Source organism: Amblyomma mixtum, chromosome 3 (assembly GCF_055824585.1).
Source record: "Amblyomma mixtum isolate Tamu chromosome 3, ASM5582458v1, whole genome shotgun sequence".
NCBI lineage: Eukaryota > Metazoa > Arthropoda > Arachnida > Ixodida > Ixodidae > Amblyomma > Amblyomma mixtum.
This window is the reverse complement of record NC_143014.1, coordinates 175074749-175099304: the sequence shown is the minus strand read 5'-3', so window position 1 is coordinate 175099304 and position 24556 is coordinate 175074749. Positions and strand designations below refer to the sequence as shown.

The window sequence follows — 24556 nt, the reverse complement described above, 5'->3', positions numbered from 1 at the left end:
ATATATATATATAGGTTGCGAAAGCATGAAATATATATAGGTTGCGAAAGCATGAAGTATTTGACTGCTTACAAGAATATATAGCGAAGCATACGTTTCATTAAAGGAAACATATTTATTCGACTCAACGTTTCGATCGGCAGACCGATCTCCTGAAGAAGATCGGTCTTCCGATCGAAACGTCGAGTCGAATAAATATGTTTCCTTTAATGAAGGGTATATTTCCGCTATATATATATATATATATATATATATATATCGGGGTATTGATTACAACTGAACTCTGCATTAAGCACACAAAAAAAAGAAAACACTGTTGTTATTCCCTATCTAAGTGCGAGATCAGCAGCGTACGCAGAAACTCCTCCGAGTTCCTGCATACTGTATACCAGCAAGCAGAGAGCCTCCTTACTACTTTTTCTTACAATTTCTCTTTCTAAATTTTGCCTCATTTTTTTTTCAGACCCCTCCCCCTTGTCTCTATTTGTCTTTAGACTCCCCGCCGACTCCCCCCGCATTAAAAAAAAAAGCATTGTGCTCACCTGCCCCCACCACTCCATTCTCTTAGTAGCCCCCCCCCCCCCCCCCCTTTTTCTGGATGAACAGCCGCTATGGCATAGACAGGTACGGAATTCTACTTCACTGCCGATTCTAATACAGCTAAAACCCGATCTAATGAAACCCGATTTTACGAGGTTCCCGATCTAACGAACGAGTTTTGATTCCCCGGCAGGTGCCCATAGATATCATTGTTCTCGTAAACCCTAAGCAAAGCCGAAAATTGGGCAAGTTGGATAACGTCATGATGTAACAATAACACAACAGCAATTGGCTGCGTCGTTTCCTTTCCGTCCCTCGTGTTCCTTGTGCGCTGTTGTTACATCATCTCGTAAACCCGAAATAACGAAACTAAAGTTGCCACCAAACCCGTTCTAACGAACTTTTTCCGGGAAGAAATCGATAAAGAAGCCGGTCATTTCTGACATATTTCGCACACAGCATCTCGCAGCTTGGAGTAACATCTAACAACCAACAACAGCAACATAGCAACCAGGAGTAGCATCTAGGCGTCCTAGAAAGGCACTTGTTTTGTTTGGACGAGGTTGTAAGCTGCGCTGTTGTACGGAACAACGGATTCGGTAGTCGGTGGCGCTTCCCACCTTAGGCGCACTCGTACGCACCCACTTTCGTAGCTGCGTCGGGCTCTGGAAGCCCCCTCCACGATGATGTGGAGACCGCGCCCTGTCCCTGGGAGAGGTATTGCCAGCTGGTCGGATGGCGATAAACTTGAGCTTGGACTACTTTCTTTGCGCCTGTGCAGACGCAGACGAGGACACAATGGAGGCCTTAAATGACGACGGTATCGGCCAGCTAGTTGCCGGTGCACCAGAGGAATCGACACGTATGAACGATACGGAAGACGCCGAAGCTGCCGTGCCCATTTCAAGCCAAGTCATGGACGCCGTGGACCTCATGAGGTGGTTTAGTGGTGCTCACGAGGGAAGCGAGGACGCATTGAATGCGCTTGTGGGCTATGAAAAGAGTGCGTACGCCCACCGCTGGTAAAGCGCACGCAGGCGGAGACCACGGGCTTCTTCACTGCAAAAAAAAAAAAAAATTAGAGTTCTCCCCGAAACGCCCACATAATTTTTTTTTTCGCTTTCACTCACAATGGATTCCGGCCGTCTTCGCGGACTTTTGATACGCGTAGGTTTAGGTTAGCGGCAAATGCGATGCCGCGGCAGCTTTTGGGTGCTGCTACGTTGCAATTTTAGATTTCGATCGGCCAAAAAATACCTTTCTTCATTTCACGGATTTCTTGATTTAACCAAATAATTCCCGCCTCTTATTCACTTCGTTAAATCCAGTTTTAACTGTAAAACTGTTTTGAAATTTGGCACGCTTCTGCAAGGGCAGCCGCATGTTTGTCAACCGCTAAAAAAATGTGCAAACTCCTATCAGTCTTTAGGAAGCCAAACGCGATAGCACTAACCATCCCTTCGTGTCGGTCAAACATGATTCTTATTTAGTAATTAACTAACCAGCATTATTTTATAATCTCTTAAGTCACATACGCACAAAACGGCCATTTAAAAACCTCTAGAGGACCTAAGCGTGCAGTTTCGTAAGCCACACCGTCATTACGGAAGCGTGTTTTCTGCGCTGCGAATAAAGCGTGCGAAACGCTGGAGGAGCGCGAGATGGAGGCCGCAGACGGCGAGTTGCGCGTGGCTGCAGCTGTGGCAGCATGAACTTTCGTGTACCACATCAGTAACCAGTGACAAGCGCCACCAAGCGCCATGGCTCAAGACTTCGGAATCTCACGAATTCACTTCAGCACTTTGCAGTATTTTCAGAATATAAACGCCTCACCGGAAGCAGCATCTTCAGTTGGCGCACTTGGATCGTTTACAGCATTTACAGCTTCGCAGCTTTTTTCTCCGTGGTATATTGGTATCGTTAATTACTTAATAGCCGATTGAAATCGCGGTCTGAAAAACACAACCACTGTGTTTTGTTTTTTTTTCCTTAAGGCGGCCGGGTCCGAGAACGCAACTCATGTTTTATTTTTTTTTTTATTTTTAAGCTCGGTACTGATTGTGAGGAGCATATCCTCCGTGCATACGTAGTTAATTCCAATCAGCAGCGCAGCAGACGGCATTAGCTAGCTGTTCCAGATGTCAGTGAATGCGGTGGAGTCAGGTTTCAGAAAAGACAGTCTACGATAAGCAGTAATGCTCAGGAGGAATAACTACACGCACACCACTTAGACGGGGGGAAGCCATCTTGCCTGCCGCGTCAGTGAGAGGAGGATTCCCCTCAGCGCGCATGCAGGTCTCTCCAAATCGCTGTTCCTCGCCCTGTCACCTTAAAAACGAACTGACTGCGCAGACAAAGGTAAAAGTTCACTCGGCAAAGCAGCACATTTGAGAATATAGCGCGCACAAACATAACCTGCTCGACAGCATGATGTATGGCAAATAAATTGGTTGTATTTGGACTCCTGACGCGAAACGCATACGCCGGCCTTCGTAATGAACGGCAACACCCGTCTGACGCTTAATGTGAAAGTATTGGGATGGTCGTGGCGGCAAAAGCTGTCCGGCTTCGGCGTCTGTGTGAAGTCGCCACTTGCCAACCGTGTCAGGTGGTTTTTAGAGGGATTTCCCTCTCTCCACCTTCCAACCGTCCCCCTTTCCCCTCACAACTCCTATAGGGGAGAGGAGGGGGACGCCAGAATAAAAATGAGTCAGAAAAAATGGCAATGACTACGAAGGGCTGAGACCGCAGGAAGCCTACTTGCAAATAGACAGCCTCCTGAAGAACTCTGCAAAAATGAGGCGCGGGAGCTATTCCTTCTCCGCATTGTCGGGAAAAGCGACCTGTGTCTCACAAGCCCCACCGGTGGCTGTATTCGGAACAGCAACCTGCCGGGGCAGTGGCGCATCGCTTAACTACTGCGCCACTGCGTCAGGAGTCGCCGCGATCTATTAAACGTTTTCAGTAGCTATCACAGCCTTAGTTAACAAACAACCGGAGAGAATACAATGGGAGATGGGGAGTTGACACAAATGGCATAGAAGCAGAATTGGAGTAGGTTGACGAGTGGTAGGAGATTGCTATCGCTTTTCCTCCGCATCAATCCAATTGATTGCCCCTCAATTTTTTCGTTGCTTCCTTTCATGCGCTGCGCTGTGCTCCCATTTCGGTGGAGCAATAAAACAGGTTCTGTGTTTTGCCTGTGTCCGTCATCCCTTCAGATTAAAACGTATCCCAGACAACAACAAACGCCCTGAGGGCGTCCTCAAATGATCAAAATGTCTTCATCCTGAGCAATACATTCTGAGTATCTTTTGGGCGCTTAGCTAAATGTTCTCATGAGGATGTCCTCAGTTCGTACTCTGGTGGACGACTCGGGAATGAAGAATCCTCAGATGTACAGTCGTCATATCCCAGGACAATAACTGCGATCAAACCAGCTTTATCGCTCGCATTTGGCTCTCTTTACTTAAAAACTGCAGGTTTATTAAAATATACGTGTGTACGTAAGAAAAGAAACCATTCTGACTCAAAAAAATTATACGCCTTGAGAAGATATCTTACGATATTTTTGCTTTTTAAGCTTGGCCTTATGTATCGCATGCTTTTGATGGGGTTGGACTGTTTGGACATTCGGGCCGCTTGTCTTTTCCATTCAGGCAGCTGAATTAAACTCCAGAGAGAGATATATCTTTGTGGCTCTGGGCATGGCAAACCCGTGCTGTGTCTTTTCTTTTTGCTTATTCTTGCTAGCTTCTCTTAAATTAGCTTTGAATGCGGCACTCCTACGAAAACAAAGCTCTTAGTGTAAATCCTGAATGTAGGGGTGAAAACATCTCCAAACATGATCCTGAAAACATCCCGAGTACGCGCAACGGACGGCCAAATGGATCCCAGTTGGACTGCTTAAGTACCAGTCAGGGACAACCTGAGGACGTTTGAACATCTTGATGTGGGCATCTTGAGGTCATACTCAGGATGTCTTTAAGTTGTCTGGGATGTTACCTCGCCAGAAGGAGCCTTGATGATATTCCTCGGGATGCTCATCGCATTTGGATTCCCTGGAAGCAGCGGCCTAACGGTCAATAAAGGGTCCTTTAAATATTTAAAGGCTTTTGTCCAGCCTTACTAGATCAGAGGTGTATTACAGTCCTAAGGGGAAAACAAATTACATATACACACGTGTGAAACGCTGCGTACAACTGCTGCAGATATGCGTACCCGCTGCGATTATCCATAGAAGCCCCTGTATCCTACCCTGCAGGCTGTCTTTTTCTTCTTCATCTCCCTCTTCTTCCAAGTTCACCAGGATATGAAGATTAACCTATCCTCCTACTTGCACGGCCAGGTATGGAATGTCCGCCACACGCGAGCAATGGGCACCGTGAATACGCTTTCAATGGCATAGCTGAGCTCTGTAGTACGGGCCCAAACGTGTCGCTGCGAAGTACCGACACAAGAGTGGCCGAACATTTGCCGTGTTAGCCCTAGAATGCATGTCTGTATTAAATTTATTATCTTTTTTTTCTGGTATAGGAACGGTAATTGAGGCTACAGATAAGCAACCATGTGGGAGCTAGAGGTGTGGTCCGCTAAGTCGTGTACGAATCCGTAATACCTCTTGCTCACAAAAACTTGGAAGGCCTCCGGCTCTACGTACTGGCCAATCACAACAGCCAGGGCGTCGGTGTATCCCTGATACTCGCGCGAACAGCTCGCCGTATCAGACCCCTGATTATTCTACACGTTCTGCCTCGCAGTTTGTTTTTGGCAGTGTGAAGGGAAGGTACTACATCTAGCGTCAGCGAATCAGGGGCCGACCTACCAAAGTATCTTGCAGGTGACAAAGGTTCATGGCCGGCTCGCGCCCGTCACTTCAGCAGTCTTGATGGCCCGGTGTACGATACGGTGCCGTCCTATCGCGCACTGTATAACGCCCCGAAAGCTCCGAGAATTCGGTTCCTGATTCGCTGGCGCCAGCGGTTTAGCTTCTGCCAACCAACTGCGATACAAGAAGATCTAGGCAGAGTAGACAGAGTGTAACGTTGACAGCATCGCACGGTTTCACCGAAGCAGAGCATGCTTGAGACATTACTGTTGTTTTCTTAGATTTATGTCCGATCTTGACAGCTACAACTACTTTTGTGTCGAGTGCAAGAGCATGGGGAAGATGTAAAAATAACGAGAAAAACAACGCACGAGAGCGTAGTCATAGCTGAACGTTTTTTTTACCCCTTCTCCTTTTTTTTGCTGATGATATACACCTAATTGTGTGTGTGTGTGTGTGGGGGGGGGGGGGGGGGGGGAGCGCAAGGAAAAAAAAATAGAAGGGTGGACATAAATTACTTGGCGCTAAAGCGTGAACATTAAAAATTCCCTCCAAAGTTTACTTAACGGTGGAAAAGCAAAATGAATGAAAAATTTGGCACAACCTCATGCCAATGGTTGTACGACTACATTATGCCGCTGCTTTATTAGCTGTAAAGGCAGGGAGCTAAAGTAAGTGTGATCCCGGTTTCCCTTCTGTCACAGCCCACACAACGCAAAGACGTCCTGAGTATGACCTCAGGATTCCACGTCAGGATGTTCAGACGTTCTCAGGTTGACCCTCATAACTGGTCCTCAAGCAATCCAACTGGGATCCACTTGCCGTCCGTTTCGATAACTCATGATGTTTTCAGGGTCATGTTTGGGGCATTTTCAGTTAAACTTCAGGATCCCTATAGAGCTTTTTTTTTCATAGCAGTGCCGTATACAAAGCTAATCGAAGGAAAGCTAACCAGAATAAGCAAAAAGAAGAGGCACACAGCGGGTTTACCATGCCCAGGGCCTCAGAGTTAAACCTCTCACTGGAGTTGAATTCTGCTGCCTGAATGGAAAAGACGAGTGGCCCAAAAATCTGAACAATTCAACCTCATCACAAGCAAGCGGTGCATAAAACCAGGTTTAAATGCAAAAATATCTTAAGGTATCTCTTCAAGGCATATAATTTTTTGAGTCACAATGGTTTCCTTCAATATTTCACTATTGCACACACACATATATGTATGTGTGTGCAATAGTGAAATATATTTGAATAAACCTGCAGTTTTTTAAGTAGTGAGGGTCGAATGCGAGAGATAAAGCTGGTTTGATCTCAGTTGAATACCACAATATTCTCCTGCGATAGGGCGATTGTAGGACATATGAGGAATTTTCATCTTTGAGACGTCCAGCAAAGTACAAACCGAGGACATCCTCATGTGGACATTCAGCCATGATGCACTCAAAAGATACTCAGAATGTCTTGTTCAAGACGAGGATGTCCTGACCACTTGAGGACGTCCTGAGGATGTCTTCATAGACTTCATAGTCTTCATAGACTAGACTTCATAAAGGCTTTTACTACATTCCTTGAATGAGTACAGTTCTACGATCTCTTCTGGCTGTCAGCATCATGAAGCTGAGACAAGTGGCGGTCCCAGAGCGTGGTTTTAGGGGGAGGGGGGGGGGGAGCAGATTTCCATATATATCAAAAAAGATAAAAAAATAGAAACAACGATTTTTTTTTATCTACGCGAAAAATTTCGTGCACTTTGTTGTTGAAAAATAAATGCCGAACGCTGTAGACGATATACCATTACTCAATCTTTGAATGTTAACGTTTACGCGAGGAATATTCATTTCGATACCAGGGGAAACAAGCCGACGGATGAGATATCCCGCCACGGCATGTCCACGAAGGTCAAAACACCTGCCCGGACATTTCACCAGTGGGATTAGCGGCCTTCATTACTCAGTTCTGGGAAGTGGCTTTGCTCCGCCCTCGGTCCTCTCCTTCAAGGCGGCTGGTCGGCGCTCCTTGTCAAGCCAAAAAGGGATGATCCCCTCGCTGGCGTCGCTGTGTCCCATGGTGGGATAAAGACATGAATGGGTGGCTCTTTGCCACCCCGACGAGGTTGCTGGCCACCGCAACCGCAGGTGAATGGCACCGCCGTCGTCGCCGCGCCGGCGGCATGGCAAGACAACGGTAGGGCACGGCAGGACCACGATACCTCGACAATCACTACGAATTTTGCTCGTACAACTACCAATGTGTAGAACGTGGAATTGTGGGAAATAAGACAGCCGCTAACATGGTGAACGTACAAAGTAGGGGACTACTTTACGCATCACGGAGGGAAAAGCTTTCTAGATCTACTACGTCAAAAATTACATCTCTTCCTATGAGAGCCCGAAAACGGGCGTCCGGGAAAATATGCAAAGGCTTTTGGGGCGACCGCCCCCTCCGCCCCTCCCCCCCCCCCACCTCCCTTAGGACCGCCACTGGCTGAGACATATGTTTGTGCGTGTTGTGCTCTTTAATCTTTTCCTTGAAGTCGTAGGTCGTATGCCTCGGCCAATGTGGATGCTAGTGGGTAATTACTCGTCTAATTCTTTTCTGTTACATCTACCTCTCCTCAACGATTTCCAGTCGCTTACATACTGGTGCCACGTGTAGAAGTACGTGGGTGGGGAGGATACGATGTGTATCACTGTTGCTCCCAGTTATTTGTTGAAGCGGTTCATTGGTGTGCGCATCGTTAGAAAATAGCCTATCGAGTTATGTGCAGAGGTTGTCGCATGCTTATCGCAAGTGATATCCGCACCGCGAAATGACGAATAAAAGCAGCTGCGAAAGGCGGCAGACGCTGTTTCCGGGACCTGCATTTATTTATATCAGAAACAAAGTTCACATCGGGATGAGTTGACGCGGAAAGAGGTTGATACCACTGGCCAATGCGCGTAGAAATAACCAGAGGGTGTCGCTATATACTGCTCGCGCCTAGTGCATGTTTCCGTTAAACGCGACCTACCCAGCGAACCGTGCTTCCCGGCGCATCTCCGAGTGGGTGACTCTCTTGGGATAGGTCGTTCACACTGGTGAGACTTACGTTCGAGTCTCATACGGCCCGCCGACAGTGCATGCATGAGGCGTCCTGGCTCTGCCTCAAGCGGCGGTATTGGCATGTAAACTTGTCGCCGCGTCAGTTTCTTTAGACATTACGATCAAGCGGTCATTCTCTGACCTTTCATGGCAGTGCGTGCGATTGGGTTATAATGCAATCGAGCCAACTTCCGTGCAGTAATCGATGAATGAATCAATTAACTAATTATTATATAATAAAAATGCATTATTATTGTTCTCGCTTGCGTGCTTCAGTTTGCTCAATTCACGTAATTTCGTCGCCACATACTAAAAGAGACAGGCGTCAAATAACAGTTGTAAATCGCGTGTCAGCGCTCCCATGAGAAAAAAAAAAGTGTGTATGTGTTGGGGGGGGGGGGGGGGGGGTGGCTTTACTGTCATGTCACCATTGCATACATTCGTTTGAGCGACAATGGAGCTTTTCGAAATAAAAAAAAAGACAGAGAAAAAAAAGTGGAATACTGTGATTTAAAACAAAGCCTGGCATGCTCATTACGCATCAAGTCATATACCTTATAGCTTAACCTGGTGTTTGCCGGAGAAAGCATTCTTTAAACTCTTTGATTGAAATGTGGGTTACCAGCACATCTTCGTATGAATAAACGTTTTACAGTTTCATTCTGTGATAATTTCTTAGAGATTATTAATGAACAAATGACCCCATCATTTTCGTATTGTGCATTCTCTATTTCGTTTTACAGTGATTCTTATATTACATTGACAGTTACCTTCTGTAACTGCTTTGCAAATTGCAAAACCGCACCATTGATTTTTTGGGTTGTCATTAACGTCTGGATGCTCAGCATTATAAATGTAAAGAACTGTCCCGCACGCACGCACGTGAGCTGAATCTCCTGCGCTGTATCTCTCCGCAAGATCACCGCTTTTAGGAATAAGCTTTAGAAGGGGCGATCACGCGCACAACGAAAAGCTGCGGAAGCGGCGCGGCCCCGGCGTCGACGCGGGGCACAGACCCGGCGTCGAAGCCATGCTGGCCATGCGGCGCGCGGCGCCCGCACGCGCATGGCCCCATCCCATGCTGCACCTCTCCTCCCAACGAGAGCGGTGCCCCTTCTCCTCCGGCGATTGGGTCGAGGGTATGCATTCCTGCAGCGGAGCAGCCATCACAGACATGGCGGCCGACTCCGTCGGCGATTGAATGACGGCGGGTCTGCTCGTTGGGTCGCGTTGACTTTGTTCCGGCCGCCCCGCACGATGAAGATGTAGCTGGCCAGGATCCGCCAGGACTGGGCGGAGTCGTCACCCCCGCAACCGACGTCGGGCTATGGGCGCGCAGCATGGCAAGGAAAACCGTGGAAGCGCGTCATCCGTTGGAAGTAGTAGTCACGGGAACAAGCTGACAAAACATGGCCAGAAACAAAAGGCGAAGGACATCAGGCTTTCCTCTGTGTCGGCGAACATATTCACCGAGCACAGCGGTATGTGTTTTCCTCCCAGACCGCGTAGAAGCGTTTGTGCATGAACGAGTTTGGGTGTTTTCGTGGATGAAGCTTAGGCCTAGCCGTTTGACGGATAGATGTTTTCCCGTCATCTCGAGCCGTAGACACATTTGGGGGCATTTGTATTGGCTCTTGCTTCTTGCGTGAGTGGTTGGGAAACATGTATCAAGGCTGTTGTGTTCGCCGATGGCTATTGATGCTGGCCATATGCGAATTTGCTGAAGTTTGCGGTCGACAACAAATAGGACTCTTGGCTATCCGGCACGTTCCGGCATGTCAGTGATGTCGCCGGCAGTGTGTATTGGAGTTGTTGAGGTGTTTTGACCGTATTATTTCAACTGGAAACGATTCTCTACTGTTTAGCGATCCTTGACAAAAGACGTATTGGACTTCGATGTTTATTTCCTTCGTATAAAATGAAATCCCTATTTACTTTTGCTCTCTTATCTCGTTGTGATGGAAGCGGTTATGAAAGTTGGGAGCGACCTGCCGTTAGTAATATTCGTAAGCCTCAAAGAAACAGCATTAACCAAATAACATCACTTGCTTCCTTGACCGCCCCGGACTGTCGCGGAAGCCGACGTGAGCAAAGTGATATGACCTCCACCTAATGGTGTTTCTTTGGTAGGCCGTCGTAGCCTCCTCCAAGGTCCTGTTGCAAAAAACGACGGCACGAAATCATGTCACTGGAAACACGCAAGCAATGGCGACGTATCATTGCGCTATCCCCTGCTGTTTAGTGCACTGAACGGGTTATTTTAGGTGTATTGATTTGAATATGTCCATGCGAATGGCTTGGAAATGGGTTACAGGACATAAGGTGTTGTAGATGTAATCTTTATGGGTGGGTGTTATATGAAGGAGCACATTTCTGTTACATGACATATCAACTTGGGTAGAAAAAAATGTAGAAAGAAAAGATCACACCTCTAGGCTTACGAACAAGTGGAATTATTTTTGTACATATAGAAAGTGCTGCAGGCTTGAGTTCTTAATGGTGGCATGGTTTATCTCACATGTTATAGTTGAGTGCAGCAGTAAGGTTTATATCTTGACCAATGTAAACCTTACTGAAATGCACTCAGTCAGCAAAATATGTTCACTAATTTGGCAGACTTTTGTGCAGTGCATTGTCATTGGTTGAAACCTTTTTTAATGAAACTGTACATTGCTATAGGTGCACTAACCCATTTGTGAGCCACACGTGCACTGGGTACTTGCATGTGCTGATGAGTTTTAGTCTGACCTCCTGTAAGTACCTGCATACGGTGCCCACATTGCACGTTTGAGTTCACTGCTAAATGGGGGTGACACATATGAAGGAGCCGTGAAATTGAACATCTAAGTGCGACTACACGAAAGAAGGACCCAATTATAAAAGGGCAACATGTTTTCTTTTCTTAATGTTTCTTATTATTGGTCTGTGTATTTCTTTCAATGCAGAATAAAAAACCAGTAGAAACTCTTTCTTCGAACCTTACCCAAGTTTCACACCAGGTAATATTTTCAGTCCAGCTGATGAAGTGGTGAATTGCTCTGACCTGGTAGCCTTTTATTCTTCTTTTTTTTCCTCATCAAGTTACTCTAGTTTTCTTCTCCCCAAAAATGACAGATAATATGGGAATGTAGGCTAGTGTATGTGGCCTTAATTAAGGCCTATGATATAGGCCTGTTGGTAACAGTCTTCCAGTGAGTTGCTAGCTCCTTTCAACTACTTGTCCGTGCTTAGTTATGAACTAAATGATGCAGACTTAGGTGCTGCTGTGTGCACTGAAATTGTCATTAGCCTCTATTAATGCTTTTACTTTTGTACAGTGGGATCTTATTATTTGTCACTCGCTTAATTCGAACTTCCTGTTTATTCAAACTGATGATTTTGTCCTATTAATGTCGAGAATATTGATCGAAAGGTTCCCTGTAAGTAATTCTACTTAATTAAAACAAATTTTTGGTCTCCTTTGAGTTAAAATTATTAAGAGTTGACAGTGTAAACATATTTCTAGTTTGGGTATACTTTTATTTAACCTGCAGTGATTTTGTACAATTATTCATGTAATTTTCATGCAACAGGCTCCATTGGTGGCCTCTTCTTGACTTTCTTAGAAGGCCTTGTGATACCAGTTGACGTGATGTTCTTACAAACGATTATCACCAAAGGCCTTCTTTATCATATCACTGCGGAGTTGCCATGTTTGACATTAAACTTGATGGCAATCCTTTGTTCCAATGAGCATTGCATTGCGGCTTGCACGTGAGATGAAAACGAGTTTCATGGAAAAGCCTGTCCTTACTCTCAACATGATCGCAGACGACTGAGCGACCACGCATGTGTAAGCTAACTTCCCCTTCCACCAATCCCAGTCGGTTCTAGCGCGCTGCGACGTATAGTCACTTCACAATATCGGCACTGACATTACTTTTCGGACAAACCCTGTAGTACGTCCTGTATTACCACAAGTGTCACAGGGAACGTGATCGAACGGTGAGGGCAGAAGGTGTGTGAGAACCCTCTAATGCATCAAGGCATCAAGACTGCCAGAACCAAAGCCCTCTTTAAGCTATTGAGCTGACAGGGTTAGGAAAATTAGGGGCTTATAAAATGGTAATATTCTCAGAATTGAATGTTGCATCAGTCAGCTTTCAAGATTGCTTGCAGACACCAGAACTCCAGTTGTGCCGAATTTAACTTTGATGGCATCGGTGTCATTGGCCAAAGCCATTGTTTGGGGTTGAAACAACTTAAACCCCTGTCACACAGCAAATTTGTCATTTATGGGGAAGAACTAGTCGGAGATGACGTTCATGATTGAACGACTTCAGGGTTTAGGGAAGTTGTTCGCATCTGTTTGGGCACCAAATGTGATCTTACCAGCATAATTCTAGTAGTGCATGAAAAATGTTAAATAAAAATGTGGGAGCAAATTCCATGCCTTCAACAGTTTTCTAAACACTGATTTTATTGTACTGAAAATAAATGCCATGAAACATTATCAACACAACCTTCTCCCCAAACTTGACCCAGAGGCCATGTTGCCATTGATTCCGTCCATGTTGCAGCCTGTAGCTGCTGTTTGGTATGAGTTGATGCACTTTCTGCTTAGTATAAAAATGGTTTTGGGGGAACCAGTGCCAATTTTTTTTCATGAAGTGGTCATGGCAACGCAGTACTCGCTTCCACTGCTAGGAATTAGTGACCAGTAACATTTTGGCCACATTCACTAACCTCCACAGTGCCTGTTCATTTTCATCTTGAACTCCTTTTGGATTCTGCTTCACCCAGTACTTGACTTTTTCTAATAACTTTTTTTAAGAATTGTAGCCTTTTATGTGGCATTCAAAATGTTTTGGGAACTTGACAACATTTACATTACGAACTTTATTATCATACACAGCTTTTTTTCTTGCCATACTGCTCTCATTGTCTCTGCTATTCTTTACAGCCACTTTTTTTGCCATGTGACAGCACTCAGCAGATGACTGAGCTGAGCGAATGTCATTCAGTGTAAATAACTGCTAATTTGTCGGGAGATAGGAGCAATAAAGTTGCAGTAAATGCTCTTGGCAGTAATATTTGTCTTGCTTGTTTTGCTCTGTCCGGTACTGTGCAGTAAAGCATAAATTGCTCTTTGTAGATGTCTGCTGTAGACCTCAGAAGAGAAGTTTGTTTACACCGAGTGGGAATCTTGGAAGTGCATTCTGGGAGTAGCTCAGATGCACCAGCAAACGATGGGGATTGCTAGTGTTCCTGTGGGATAAAAATGCAGCTTTCACATGCAGTTTGGGAGCCCTTCATGAAACTGTCAGACAGTGGTGAATCGATTGAGCTGGAGTTTTCTGTATGAAATTTGCATTCTATAATGCACAAGTTGCTTTCAACGATTACCTTGCATGGTGTGCTCTGCTACCCAGTATGCGTCCAGTGTGCTTGTTTGTGTGTACTGAACTCTTCTGGCAGGGCTGAGTGGTTGGCAGAAGCGCTGTTCAGTTGCACACTCGGTCTTCTTGCATCTCCGACAGCAGCACCTACATCATCTTGCATTGTTCAGGAATATAACCACAAATTTTTCTGTGTATATAGACGGGCTGGAGTAGACAGAACATGCTGTATTATTGTTAATGCACTCGCACTCTTCGTCACAACCGTGGTTAACTATGACATTTGGAATAGTACCAACAGAGCACCTTTGCTTCCTTTTTTGGTAATTGTTAATTCTTCTGGGTGTCTTGTATATACAGTTGAACCCACTTATAATGGCCGCAGTTATAACAAATGCTCGCTTGTTATGGATGAGGGCGGTGTTGCCGTCAAAGTATGTATTATGGCTATGGCACTGTCTCAGGTAAAACAAACAGCCGTGGCCTCACCACTCGGTTGTAACGAACAAGGAGGAACCATAAACTTGACCCTGTAGTCGAAAAACGTGCGCTTACCACCAGCGCATCGCCCGAAGAGCATCTCCCAGCTCCCGTGATCTCCCCCCAAAGAAAGTGTTGCCCCCCACCCCCAAAAGAACTCTGAGGGGATCCTCTGTGAATCATTTGAATGCATTAGCTTTTTCTTTTGCTGCTGATTCGGTTGTAGCTAATGCACATGTACGCAGAATTGGTGATTCTCTACTTTACATTCATAGAGTGCTGGGAGTCCTCATGCCACTCCTGGTGCAGTAGCATAATGGTTAAGCGATGTGCTACTGTCCCGGCAGGTGGCTGTTTCAAGCACAGCCACTGGTGGGGTTTGTGAGACCCAGTTTGCTCTTTACGAGCACCCGCTCTCCTGGACAGGTGGCAACTTGCCCTCCAGATTGGTCCAGAGAGCTAGCTCGAGAAGAGCAACCTGGGTCTAATGTTACATCTGAGGTGGTCACATGTGGCAGCGACGTGGCCACGTGTGACAGCAGTTGCCATTTCTGCTTGCATAGACCCTTCTAATGTTAAAGGGTTAATAGAAAAGGCGGGATTGAGATAGCAGTTAACTGCTGGCCAAGCGTGCCCAGACAGGCTACAAGGTCAATCAATGCATGCGTGTGTGCTGGCTGGGCAAAACATTTAAGGAATGTGGTAAGAGCGAGATGGGAAGCGTTGAAAGTGAAACTGTACCTCACACGGCTGGCCAAGCGCGCCCAGACAGGCTACAAGGTCAATCAGTGCATGCGTGTGTGCTGGCTGGGCAAAACATTTAAGGAATGTGGTAAGAGCGAGATGGGAAGCGTTGAAAGTGAAACTGTACCTCACACGGCTGGTGATCAACCAGTGCGCAGTATGAGAAGTTTGAATACCTGTCACAAGGTATGTCTGCTGGTTCATCCGGTCACGTGGCATGCGTCGCCTACCCAAACGGACCTCCGCCTTCTGCGCTGCTGCTGTGTGCAGGCAGCACGCAGCTGGCAGCTGGTTTGCGTCACCCATGTGTAGAGTGGTCGAGCAGTGCGCATCAACCAATAAGAATTGAAGTTGGACAGTAGCCGATGGTTTTCGAGTAAAGCACTAGGTCTCATCTGGTTTTTAGATAACTGCAGCGAAGTTTCGCCTTATTTGGAGCCCAATGCGCTGCAATGGCGTTGTCGCTACATCCTTAAAACTTTGTTGAGAATTAAAGACAAGGATGCCGACCTACCGCCAGTTGCTGTGAATGCCCCAGTCGCATTTGTATTATCATGTCCCTAAACCAGCTTGTTGATAGCAAGGATCTCGGCCATGAGCACATGACTGTGCTGGAGAGCTCAGAAGAAAGCGGCTTCATAGGACTTGCTTTTAAGAGACAGATGTGCACAATGGACTTTTTAAAAAATAAGTGCCACTTTTGTCTGGCTCTGTGTTTTCGCTGTAATAGGGCAAGTCAATTTACTTCAAAAATCGGATACAGCAAACTCAATCTGCGTGACTGTCAGGTTCATTATAAGTGTGATCGACTGGAGTACAGTCCTTGCATACCTTTCATGCGGCTCATGCTGTCACCCTCACATGCTCATTTGATTGCAAATAGCTTTTGAAGAAGACTACACAGTAGTTTCCTCATGTCACTGGTGGTAAATAATTACCATCTTTTCATTGACCCGACACCATGCTTGCATGTTCAATGCTTGCTGCCAGAATGTTGCACAGCTGGAAGCTTGCTATAAATTCTAACTCTGACAGCACATGCTGTTCGCATGCTTCTGCATGTCAGTTTAATAATGTCAAAGGGCAACTCTGAGGGTTTTTTGAACATTTTGAGTTAATAATCACCTCACATTCATTAGAGTCTCCTCTCCCTGGTACAAAAGCCATTTTTCAAAATATCTTGTAGAAGTATTTTAAAACAGCAGAAACTAGAAAACCGCAACTGGGTTTCGGCCAAACTATGACATCACGAAATGCCAACTTATGATGTCACGGATACTGTCTCAAAGTATCGTGTGTGCGTTGATTTGCTAAACTGGTTACTGTAAGCGACAGCTTGGGTCATTGTTTGTCTGAAGTGACCGAAAACAAGCGCAGATTTTTTGTTCTTCAGCATGCACCGGGCGAATAACAACGAACGTGCCAAACTCTGACCTCACACACGTAAGGTTGCTTGTAGAAACCCTGATTGAGGCTAAGAAGTAGAAAACTTTAAAATTCATTTGCATGGCAACAAGACATCTTCCGGCTGCGAAATTTGGCACAAATGACTTGACCTCTGTGGAGAACTTACCCTGAAAAGTTTCAGTAAATTGCATGAATGTACAAAAAATGTCGGAGTTACCCTTTAAGGGTGCCCAGGAGTTCAAGCTACCCATGTGCTGCAAGCGGCATGGTGTCCCTAGCATCTGTGTATGTGCATGTGTGCATGCATGTACTTGGGAAGTAGGCACTTAGATGATGCATTCAATCAATACTTGGCACCCTCATTTGGTCTTCACAATGGTAGACCAATGTGAGTGTTCTCTTTTTTTTTTTCTTTTAAAGGGACTAGGGAATGGTTTCGAAGATTGCTGGTAAATGAGTGTAATGTATAGAATTAATGCTTTTGAGCATTCGAGCCTCTACGTATGAGTCCTTTGAATGGAGCTGGCAATTTAGTATTAATTTTTAAAAACCGTGTTTTTCAAAATTTGCGGGCTGATTGGTGTGCTCATAGTGACTGTTTTTGAAACTATTTTTAAAATAGTTATACGTCACTAGTATGGGGATGTCATGGTGAGCGATGGGCCACTAGACGCTGCCATTCGCTGAGCCACGACATCGTGGGTGCACTTCAGGTAGCCGCGAAAGTCATATGCTCGTGTTGCTGCGCAAACCTCTTGGGCGTGCGTGAGCAACATCAATACCCTCGTACACATGGTTCTAATTTGCCACTGCCGCATCTTTTTGTTGGTGCTTCTGGAGTCATCCACTATGTCTTTTGTGTCCACTCCATGTCCATTATTCTGATAATTGACAGACGAGGAAAAGGAGATAAGCAGTGACTGAAGTATACTCCTGAACTGATGCTCCCGGGTATTTGCAGGCAATTTTATTGGCCTTTGCAATTTGAGAGTTATCAAAATTGCTTTAAATTAATAATGCTGTGACCACCTTTCCCTTGATAAATATTTCAATTGTTTACACTTCTGCAATGAAAGCACCTTATGGTGATGAAATCCTGGAAATTCATAACTTTTTTCTAGCGTCTTCAGTGCCTCGGTGTTAGAGGGTTAAGAATAGAAAACACAGTGCAGCACATGGGACAAGAAAAGAACAAACAGAACAATGTGTCATTTCTTTTCTCGTCCTGTGGGTTGTGCTGGTTCGATGATCATTGACTCAGTGGGTATTGCCTGTGTAATAGAGGTATAGCACTAACTGCAGTTACCTGATTTCTGAGCACACTGTTTCTTCATACATTACAGAAATACAAAGTGCAACTGGAATTACCCTCATGCTGAACATAGCCACAGCGGGGGTTTCGATTATAAGGACAGCTTTAATGTTGCTGTTATTGATGCATTTTATCATTTGTGAAATGTGTGTGCCAATCATTCTCATAAAGGGACAAGGTCCTGTTACCAGAGTTCGGAACAGTCTTGATTGCAGGTTTTGAGAAAATACAGAAAGTACTTTTGTTAGATTTGATAACAATCATTTTGTTTCAATTGGAAGTTACTATTACAATTCGATTAGAGTCGTGACCCTTTAATATTGTGATTCATTATTATGAACGACTCTCTTTATGGATAATTTTGCTCAGGAACCAAAGTGCCCATATTGGTGAGGCATGACTGTTGCCTACATTTGACACTTATGCTAAATGAAATGTGTACCGCTGCCTCTTACAAAATTTATTTCATTTCTAAATCTTACTTTGTTTTAGTTCTAAAAATTTCAAGATTCAAACTCCCCCAATAACTGGTACAGCTGCTGTCTTTAAGTTTTTCAACTATTATTGTGTTACATAATCTTCATACTGTGGCTACGTAATCTTCATACTGTGGCTGTACATTGTGAGGATTTCTAAAAATGTACTTAGTGCCTTTTAGTTACTCTCTCTATATGAGGGGTTAGCCATGTTTCCACTAAATCTTGCAACAATGGCTGAGTGAAGACTTGCAGAGCTTTCAAGGAAGTTCATTTCTGCACTTTGGGGCTGCATTTTGTCGATGGGAAGCTGTTGCAGTACTTCAAAAACAAATTAAAAAATAGTAGTATGAATGCTGACTATGGTTTTGGACCATGTATTAAAAATTTTAAAGGCTGCTGCATTTGTCCTCGCCAACCGTCATCTCTTTAAAGTTAGGTGGATGACATAGGGGCATTAATCATATGAAGTTAACTACAAGAAAAATATATGCTTCATATGCAGCATAGCAACAAACAAATTTAGTCCTTCACTGAGCTCCTAGCACTGTTTTAGCCTAAGCTTTGTTTATGCTACTTTTTTATGCATATGTATAGTATGTGGCATTGGAATAGCAAAACATTGTGCTGGAGCATTTTGGAATGCTTGCTTGTGGTGCAGAGTAGTCAACAATGTTTGATGCCCTAATTAAACTTCACCCTCAGAATTTTTTCAAAAAAATTCACTGCATTCAGTGCATGGTTTTAAACGCTACACAAGAGCATGAAACAGGGCATGGTTTGGCAGTACTCAGGATAGTAAATTTTGCTCTAATTTGCTCTTAATAAACCCTCACTTTTTAATGGTTTTATATCTTGTCACTGGAGATAATTGAAGTAAAAGCAGTGTTCATGAAGACTGCTGCAGTTTTTCCTGTTTGGTATATGGATTGGAATCTGCTAATCAGTGTGTAATAAATTCTCTGCCGTGTTGTGTTTTGTAGTCTGTGGCAAGATCAAGTTAGCATTGTGTGAAAAGGATGGTTCATCTTCAATATGTAGAAGCTTGTGGCATGTGTTTACAAGTTTTGGAGAGGAGAGAGGCACGGCTGTAATGATAGGTGTTCCTTTTCTTTTTCTTGTGTTTAGTATCTTTGATGGTGCTTTTGGTCCGTTGAAACTGTCGGTAAAGAGAAATGCAAAAAATGGTGTCTGTGCACTAGAATTGCGATGCATTTGGCAGCATATGAATTCACCATCTTTCTGCTATAACATCTTTCATGGCCTGTTGTTGCTTGTGGCTGTGGTCTTAAGGCCCGAGTTTGCAATGCACACAGGTGTATGTTGTGTCTGCAGAGGCCCTGTTGCAGAGCCGACCCTTGCCAGAAATTCCGGATGGAGATGACCCTGGGTCATTTCGGGGGTTTCTGGCTGAGGGAGCCTCACGCTGGATGTCCAAAGAAAACTTGCTGGCCCAAGAGGATGCTGACCCACACCTCTTTGTGGCCCTGTACGATTTCCAGTCCGGTGGTGAAAACCAGCTTTCCCTCAAAAAAGGTATGTCCTTTCTTCTATGCATACTTTCTAATAGTATTTACGGTAAATTCTCACACTTCTGCAGTTATTCTATAGTAATTGCAGTCTTACATTGACAGGACAAGGGTTTGGGACATCAGTAATGTGTTGTCGTCAAGTTGTTCTGTGGTATGTTACAAGCACAGTGTGTTTTAAAAGGTTTGATATTAATGTGAGAGCATTTAGGTGGTTGTCCCACTTTCCAGTTTGTCTGTCATGAAGTTCCCTGATTGGTTGAGAGAGGTCGCATGACCCTGTGACATCATCCCAACCTGTCCACTGTGACAGGTGCCAACCTGCGCACCATTGCCAAATTCATTGCATTTGTCACCTACCCACTGTGGCACTGTGCATGAGCCTTTAAAGGAGCTCCGGGAAAAGCAACATACCGTATAAACGCGTGTAAGGGCCGCACTTTTTTTTCGAGATTCGGGGGCCAATTTTTGGTGTGCGGCCCCATACACATGACATATGAAAAAAAAAAAATTTTTTTTAAAGCAAAAACACACCAATCAGGGAATGAGCGGCATTTATTCTACGTTCAATCGTCACTCGCGGAGTATTTCGACTCTGAGCTGGTGCTGTGCCCTGGTGCACGCTCATCCCAAAGAAGTCGCACAGCATGTCCGCTGTCAACGCGTAGCCGTTGCTCCGCATTTCCATCACATAGCAGAGCAGCTCTTCTTACAGTTCGAGAAACTCGCACAGCTCGCCTCGGAAAGCGCGCTTTTTGCAGCTTGTGTTTCTTAATGCACCCTTTTGATAGCACGATCATTGGACGCACTTCTCGGCCACGTCGAATTCCCTGTCCGCCGCACGCTTGCCGCGTTCGAGAGCTAACTCCCAGCCGTGTAGCTGATAACGTGCTTGCCCATCGTGCTAAAACTACATTACTCGGCGGCAGTACGCGAAAGCCACTACTACGGAGAACGCGCTAACACGCCATAAAAGGCTGGAGCTGGCGATACTGATGTGCCGATGTAGATAGCGGGATGACGCGAGGAAAAAAAAATTGACGATGATGATGGCTGCGGCCTAGCGCGCCATCCATGGACGGTTTTTGGAAGCTCTTGTGCGCGTGCTTGGCCTCTACGATCAAGCGCTCCGCGATCGAGTGCGCCGTTGTTCGCATACGGAGCTGATCGCGGAGGCCACGGCGCGTGCATTTAGAAGGCTATACCCGCCTGTGTCATGGAAAGTTCGGGTGTGGCCCTTGCACAGATTTATTTTTTTTTTAACATTTCCTTCGGGAAAACGAGGTGCGGCCCATACACGGGTGCGTTACACGCGTTTATATGGTAGATCTCACAAAGCCCACCGGTGGCTGTGTTTGAAACGGCCACCTGCCATGGCAATGACACATTGCTTGACCGCTGCGCCAGTGCGCCAGTTAGTGGTATGAGTACTCCCTGCGACATACGAACGCGATTGAGAGGGTTGTGATGTCAACATCAGGTGACCACCAGTGGACCAATCATAGGGCACCGCCAGATTCGAAAATTTGAGGGAGGACCCCCAAAAATTTGGAAGTTGGCTAACCCGAAAAATCCCATGGGACCTGTAGCGCCCACCTACGCTGCACTGCAGAGGTGCTAAGACTAGCGCTCACAGCCAGCACCAAGGCGCCCCGGCTGTGAAGAAGAGAAAACTAAAGATGAGTGGCCCGTGATGTGTGCGCAAGCACGGCACAGGCAGTTCAGTTCCAAATGCCTGCTACACTGGTTCTCTTTTCCTGACGCTCCGCTGCGACCCTGTGATTCCCAACAATGGTGGCTCCGGCCTAAGGGATGACTGACCGTAGCAACCTACCACCCTCAGGCGACCTGCCTGGCACTACCCTGTGCCCACGGGATGTCGCAGCCATCTTGCTCTACCTGCCCTTGTACTGGCACAAGAACCCGTCGGTGTGGTTCGCCCAGGTGGAAGCCATCTTCCGTCTCCACCGCATCGCTTCGGAGACCTCTAGGTTCCACCATCTCATTTCCAACCTTCCTTCTGGGGTGGCTTACAAGGTGCCAGACGTCACTGCTGGTCCCTTCGATGATATCCCATATCAGTGCCTTAAGAAGAGCATTCTAGACTGCTCCACAGCATCCAAAAGTGCGCGCCTCCGGCACCTGTGAAGAGCTGGGTGATCACTGTCCCTCCCAGCTGCTCATCAGCATACGGCAGGCTTCTTGGCGAGAGCAGCATTGGCTCAAACAGTGCGCCTCGTCTTGGTTGCTGCAGGGGCATGACCCTTGGCCGCTCCACCGAGCTAGCTGATAGAGCTCACAATGCGACTTCCCTTTCAGTTGCCACCCTCTCTTCGATGCCCGAGCCATGCGCCATATCCATATCCAGGTTGGAGGCTCGGATCGACCAGCTCGCTTCTTCCGACAATGCCCCTCGGACGTCCTCTCATAGCCAGTGCAGGCCCTCCCCACATCCTAGCCGCCGTTCTATTCCCTGAGCAGCACCCGCACGCGCTGTCTTCCCAACTCGCCTCTCTGCTGGTATCGCCGCACCTTCCAGCATTTGCGCCCGCAAGTGCACTTCGCCTTGCAGCTGGTTGGGAAATGCGGCATGAGGTCACTGACGGTGGCATGTGACCTCGTTCCTCAATCGAGCCACCTTTTCTTGGTCATGGACTGGATTTCTGGCCTGTGCTTCCTCAACACGGGTGTCGAGGTCAGCGTACTGCTGTCCTATGTAGAGACCTTGGCTGTTCCACGGCTGAACTAGTCTTCGGCACACCCCCTACAGTTTCCTGGAGACTTGTTTCTTACTTCGGCTCTGTCACCCCAGGCCCAGCGGTACCTCCAACGCCTGCAGTACTGCATACAGCACCTTCGCCTGGTCCCACCTTGATCTTCTGACTAGCGCATTTTCATGCATCCTGACCTTTTTTCTAAGGCGAGATGCTGCAAAGGCGCCTCTTACACCACTCTGTGATGGCCCGTATCGTGTACTCCACAAGATGGCCAAGTCTGTGACCATACTCCTTAATGGTCGTGAAGTGGTTGTCACGCTGGACTGTCTCAAATAGCATACCCGAGACGTCTCTCAAAGAGCTCCCCACGGATGTCACTGGTGTATCCGCCGATCAGTCTATCACCAAGACAGCCCTATCTTTGCCTCCTCGGGGTGTCCTTTCAGCATTTCATCTGGGCGGGGTGCCCTGCAGCACTTGCCTACGCTGCGCCACATAGGCGCTGAGACCAGTGCTCACAGCCGGCACCTTGGAGCCAGCTGTAGAGAAGAGAAAAATAAAGATGAGCGGCGTGGGCAGTTCAGTTCCGAAAGCCTGGTATGCTTGTTCTCTTTTCCATTCCCGACAGACTCCCAAAACTTTGGAAGTAGGCCCACTGCAGAAAATGGGTTAAGGTGGATTAGTGGGTTGTATTAGTATTAAGCCACATGATAATCCAGTTGAAGGTAGTCCAACATTCTATAATGTGATGACTTATGCATTCCATGTAAGGGTAATGAAACCAGTTTTAACAGTTTTGGTGGGAGAGTCACAAGAAGAGCATTAAACACTTATTGTAGACACCACAGCAGGCTACCTAAATGCCATCGCATTTTCTTCTTTAAGAATGGGATTAAGAAGGCCCCTAAAGTTTTTTTTTTTATTATCTGCAGAGATGAAAATAGTGTATAATTGATAGGTACGCCCAATTCATTGTTTTGTCTTATTAAAAGAGGTACAGCTGGCCCTCATTAATTTATACAAGCTTAATTCTAATTAATCAGGCTGCCACTTTGGTGCTGTCAACTCCAAGTCTCTTGAAACGCCTCCTCTTAATTCGAATTTTGTGTAATTCGAACAAGTCTTTAATTACTGAGATTTGATTGTAGTTTTTGAAAGTTAAAACATATGAAATATTATTAGCTGGCATGTTATAGTAGGGGTTGGACTTTGGACTTCTTGGTTTTTATTTTCTGAAAATTCGCCGGACTTGTATCAGTGTCTATTTCAGACACTTTTTTTTTTTTTTCAGTGAATATTCCCCATTGACGGACTACCCCTTTATTATTTTTTTTTTCCCCGATGGTATATGTGGACCTCTCTCTTTTTGTGCTCAAAGGACATGTATAGTTCATTTTGACTTGTTTGTAAGCAAGTTAGGAAAAGCAGTTCTTACCAGTAATTAATGCACAAATGGTTATATTTAGAGCAGAGCGGCTGCAGTATGAAAAACTATCGCCGAAAAGATGTTAATGTGGAATTTAAGTGATGGTGCCGTAAGACAAAAACTTAAAATAGAACTTTAATTCGAAAACTGGGGTGAGCAAAAAGCCCAAATAAAATTGGAGGCTTATCAAGGTTAAGCCCAGTGGATGCGAAGCATGTCCTTAGCGTTTGGAGGCATCTTGACCGCATACACGCCCGACGCAAAGACGCTGGCGCGGTTGCGGGCACAGAGACTGACGCGACGGCGGGCGCGTGCCGCCTCATCCCTGTCGTGACGTCACATATCACGTGATGCAGCGATGGTGGCGCCGCCGCCACGTCGCGCGCGACGGCGCGAACCGAAGCGTGGAGGCCTCCGCCGGGCGACGTCCGACGGCGCTATATGAGGCCCCATCTGCAGCCGGTGTGACTTCATCACGTGACGTCACATCATATGATCTCACTTCAAGGTCAATGGTGGCCACCGCCAGGAGGCGACCGACGGCCCGATATGAGGACCCATCTGCAGCCGGTGTGATGTCATAACGTGACGTCATGTCACGTGACCTACTTCAAGGTCAATGGTGGCCACCGCCGGGCGTC

The 24556-nt window shown here is 46.1% G+C and overlaps 1 protein-coding gene across 4 annotated transcripts in view; it reads left to right on the top strand.

Annotated features, from left to right (window-relative positions):
- Abl (tyrosine-protein kinase Abl) overlaps nucleotides 1-24556 on the top strand; it is a 68829-nt gene that overhangs the window by 12231 nt on the left and 32042 nt on the right. The window contains exons 1-2 of one of the 4 annotated variants that reach the window (XM_089581990.1): nucleotides 9550-9927; nucleotides 19560-19779. In XM_089581990.1, coding sequence (XP_089438116.1) covers nucleotides 9856-9927; nucleotides 19560-19779 — 292 coding nt within the window. In that variant the 5' untranslated portion in view covers nucleotides 9550-9855. Of the gene's footprint in view, nucleotides 1-9549; nucleotides 9928-19536; nucleotides 19780-24556 lie in introns of those variants that run through there. The other 3 variants (XM_089581988.1, XM_089581989.1, XM_089581991.1) reach the window with 3 other exon arrangements.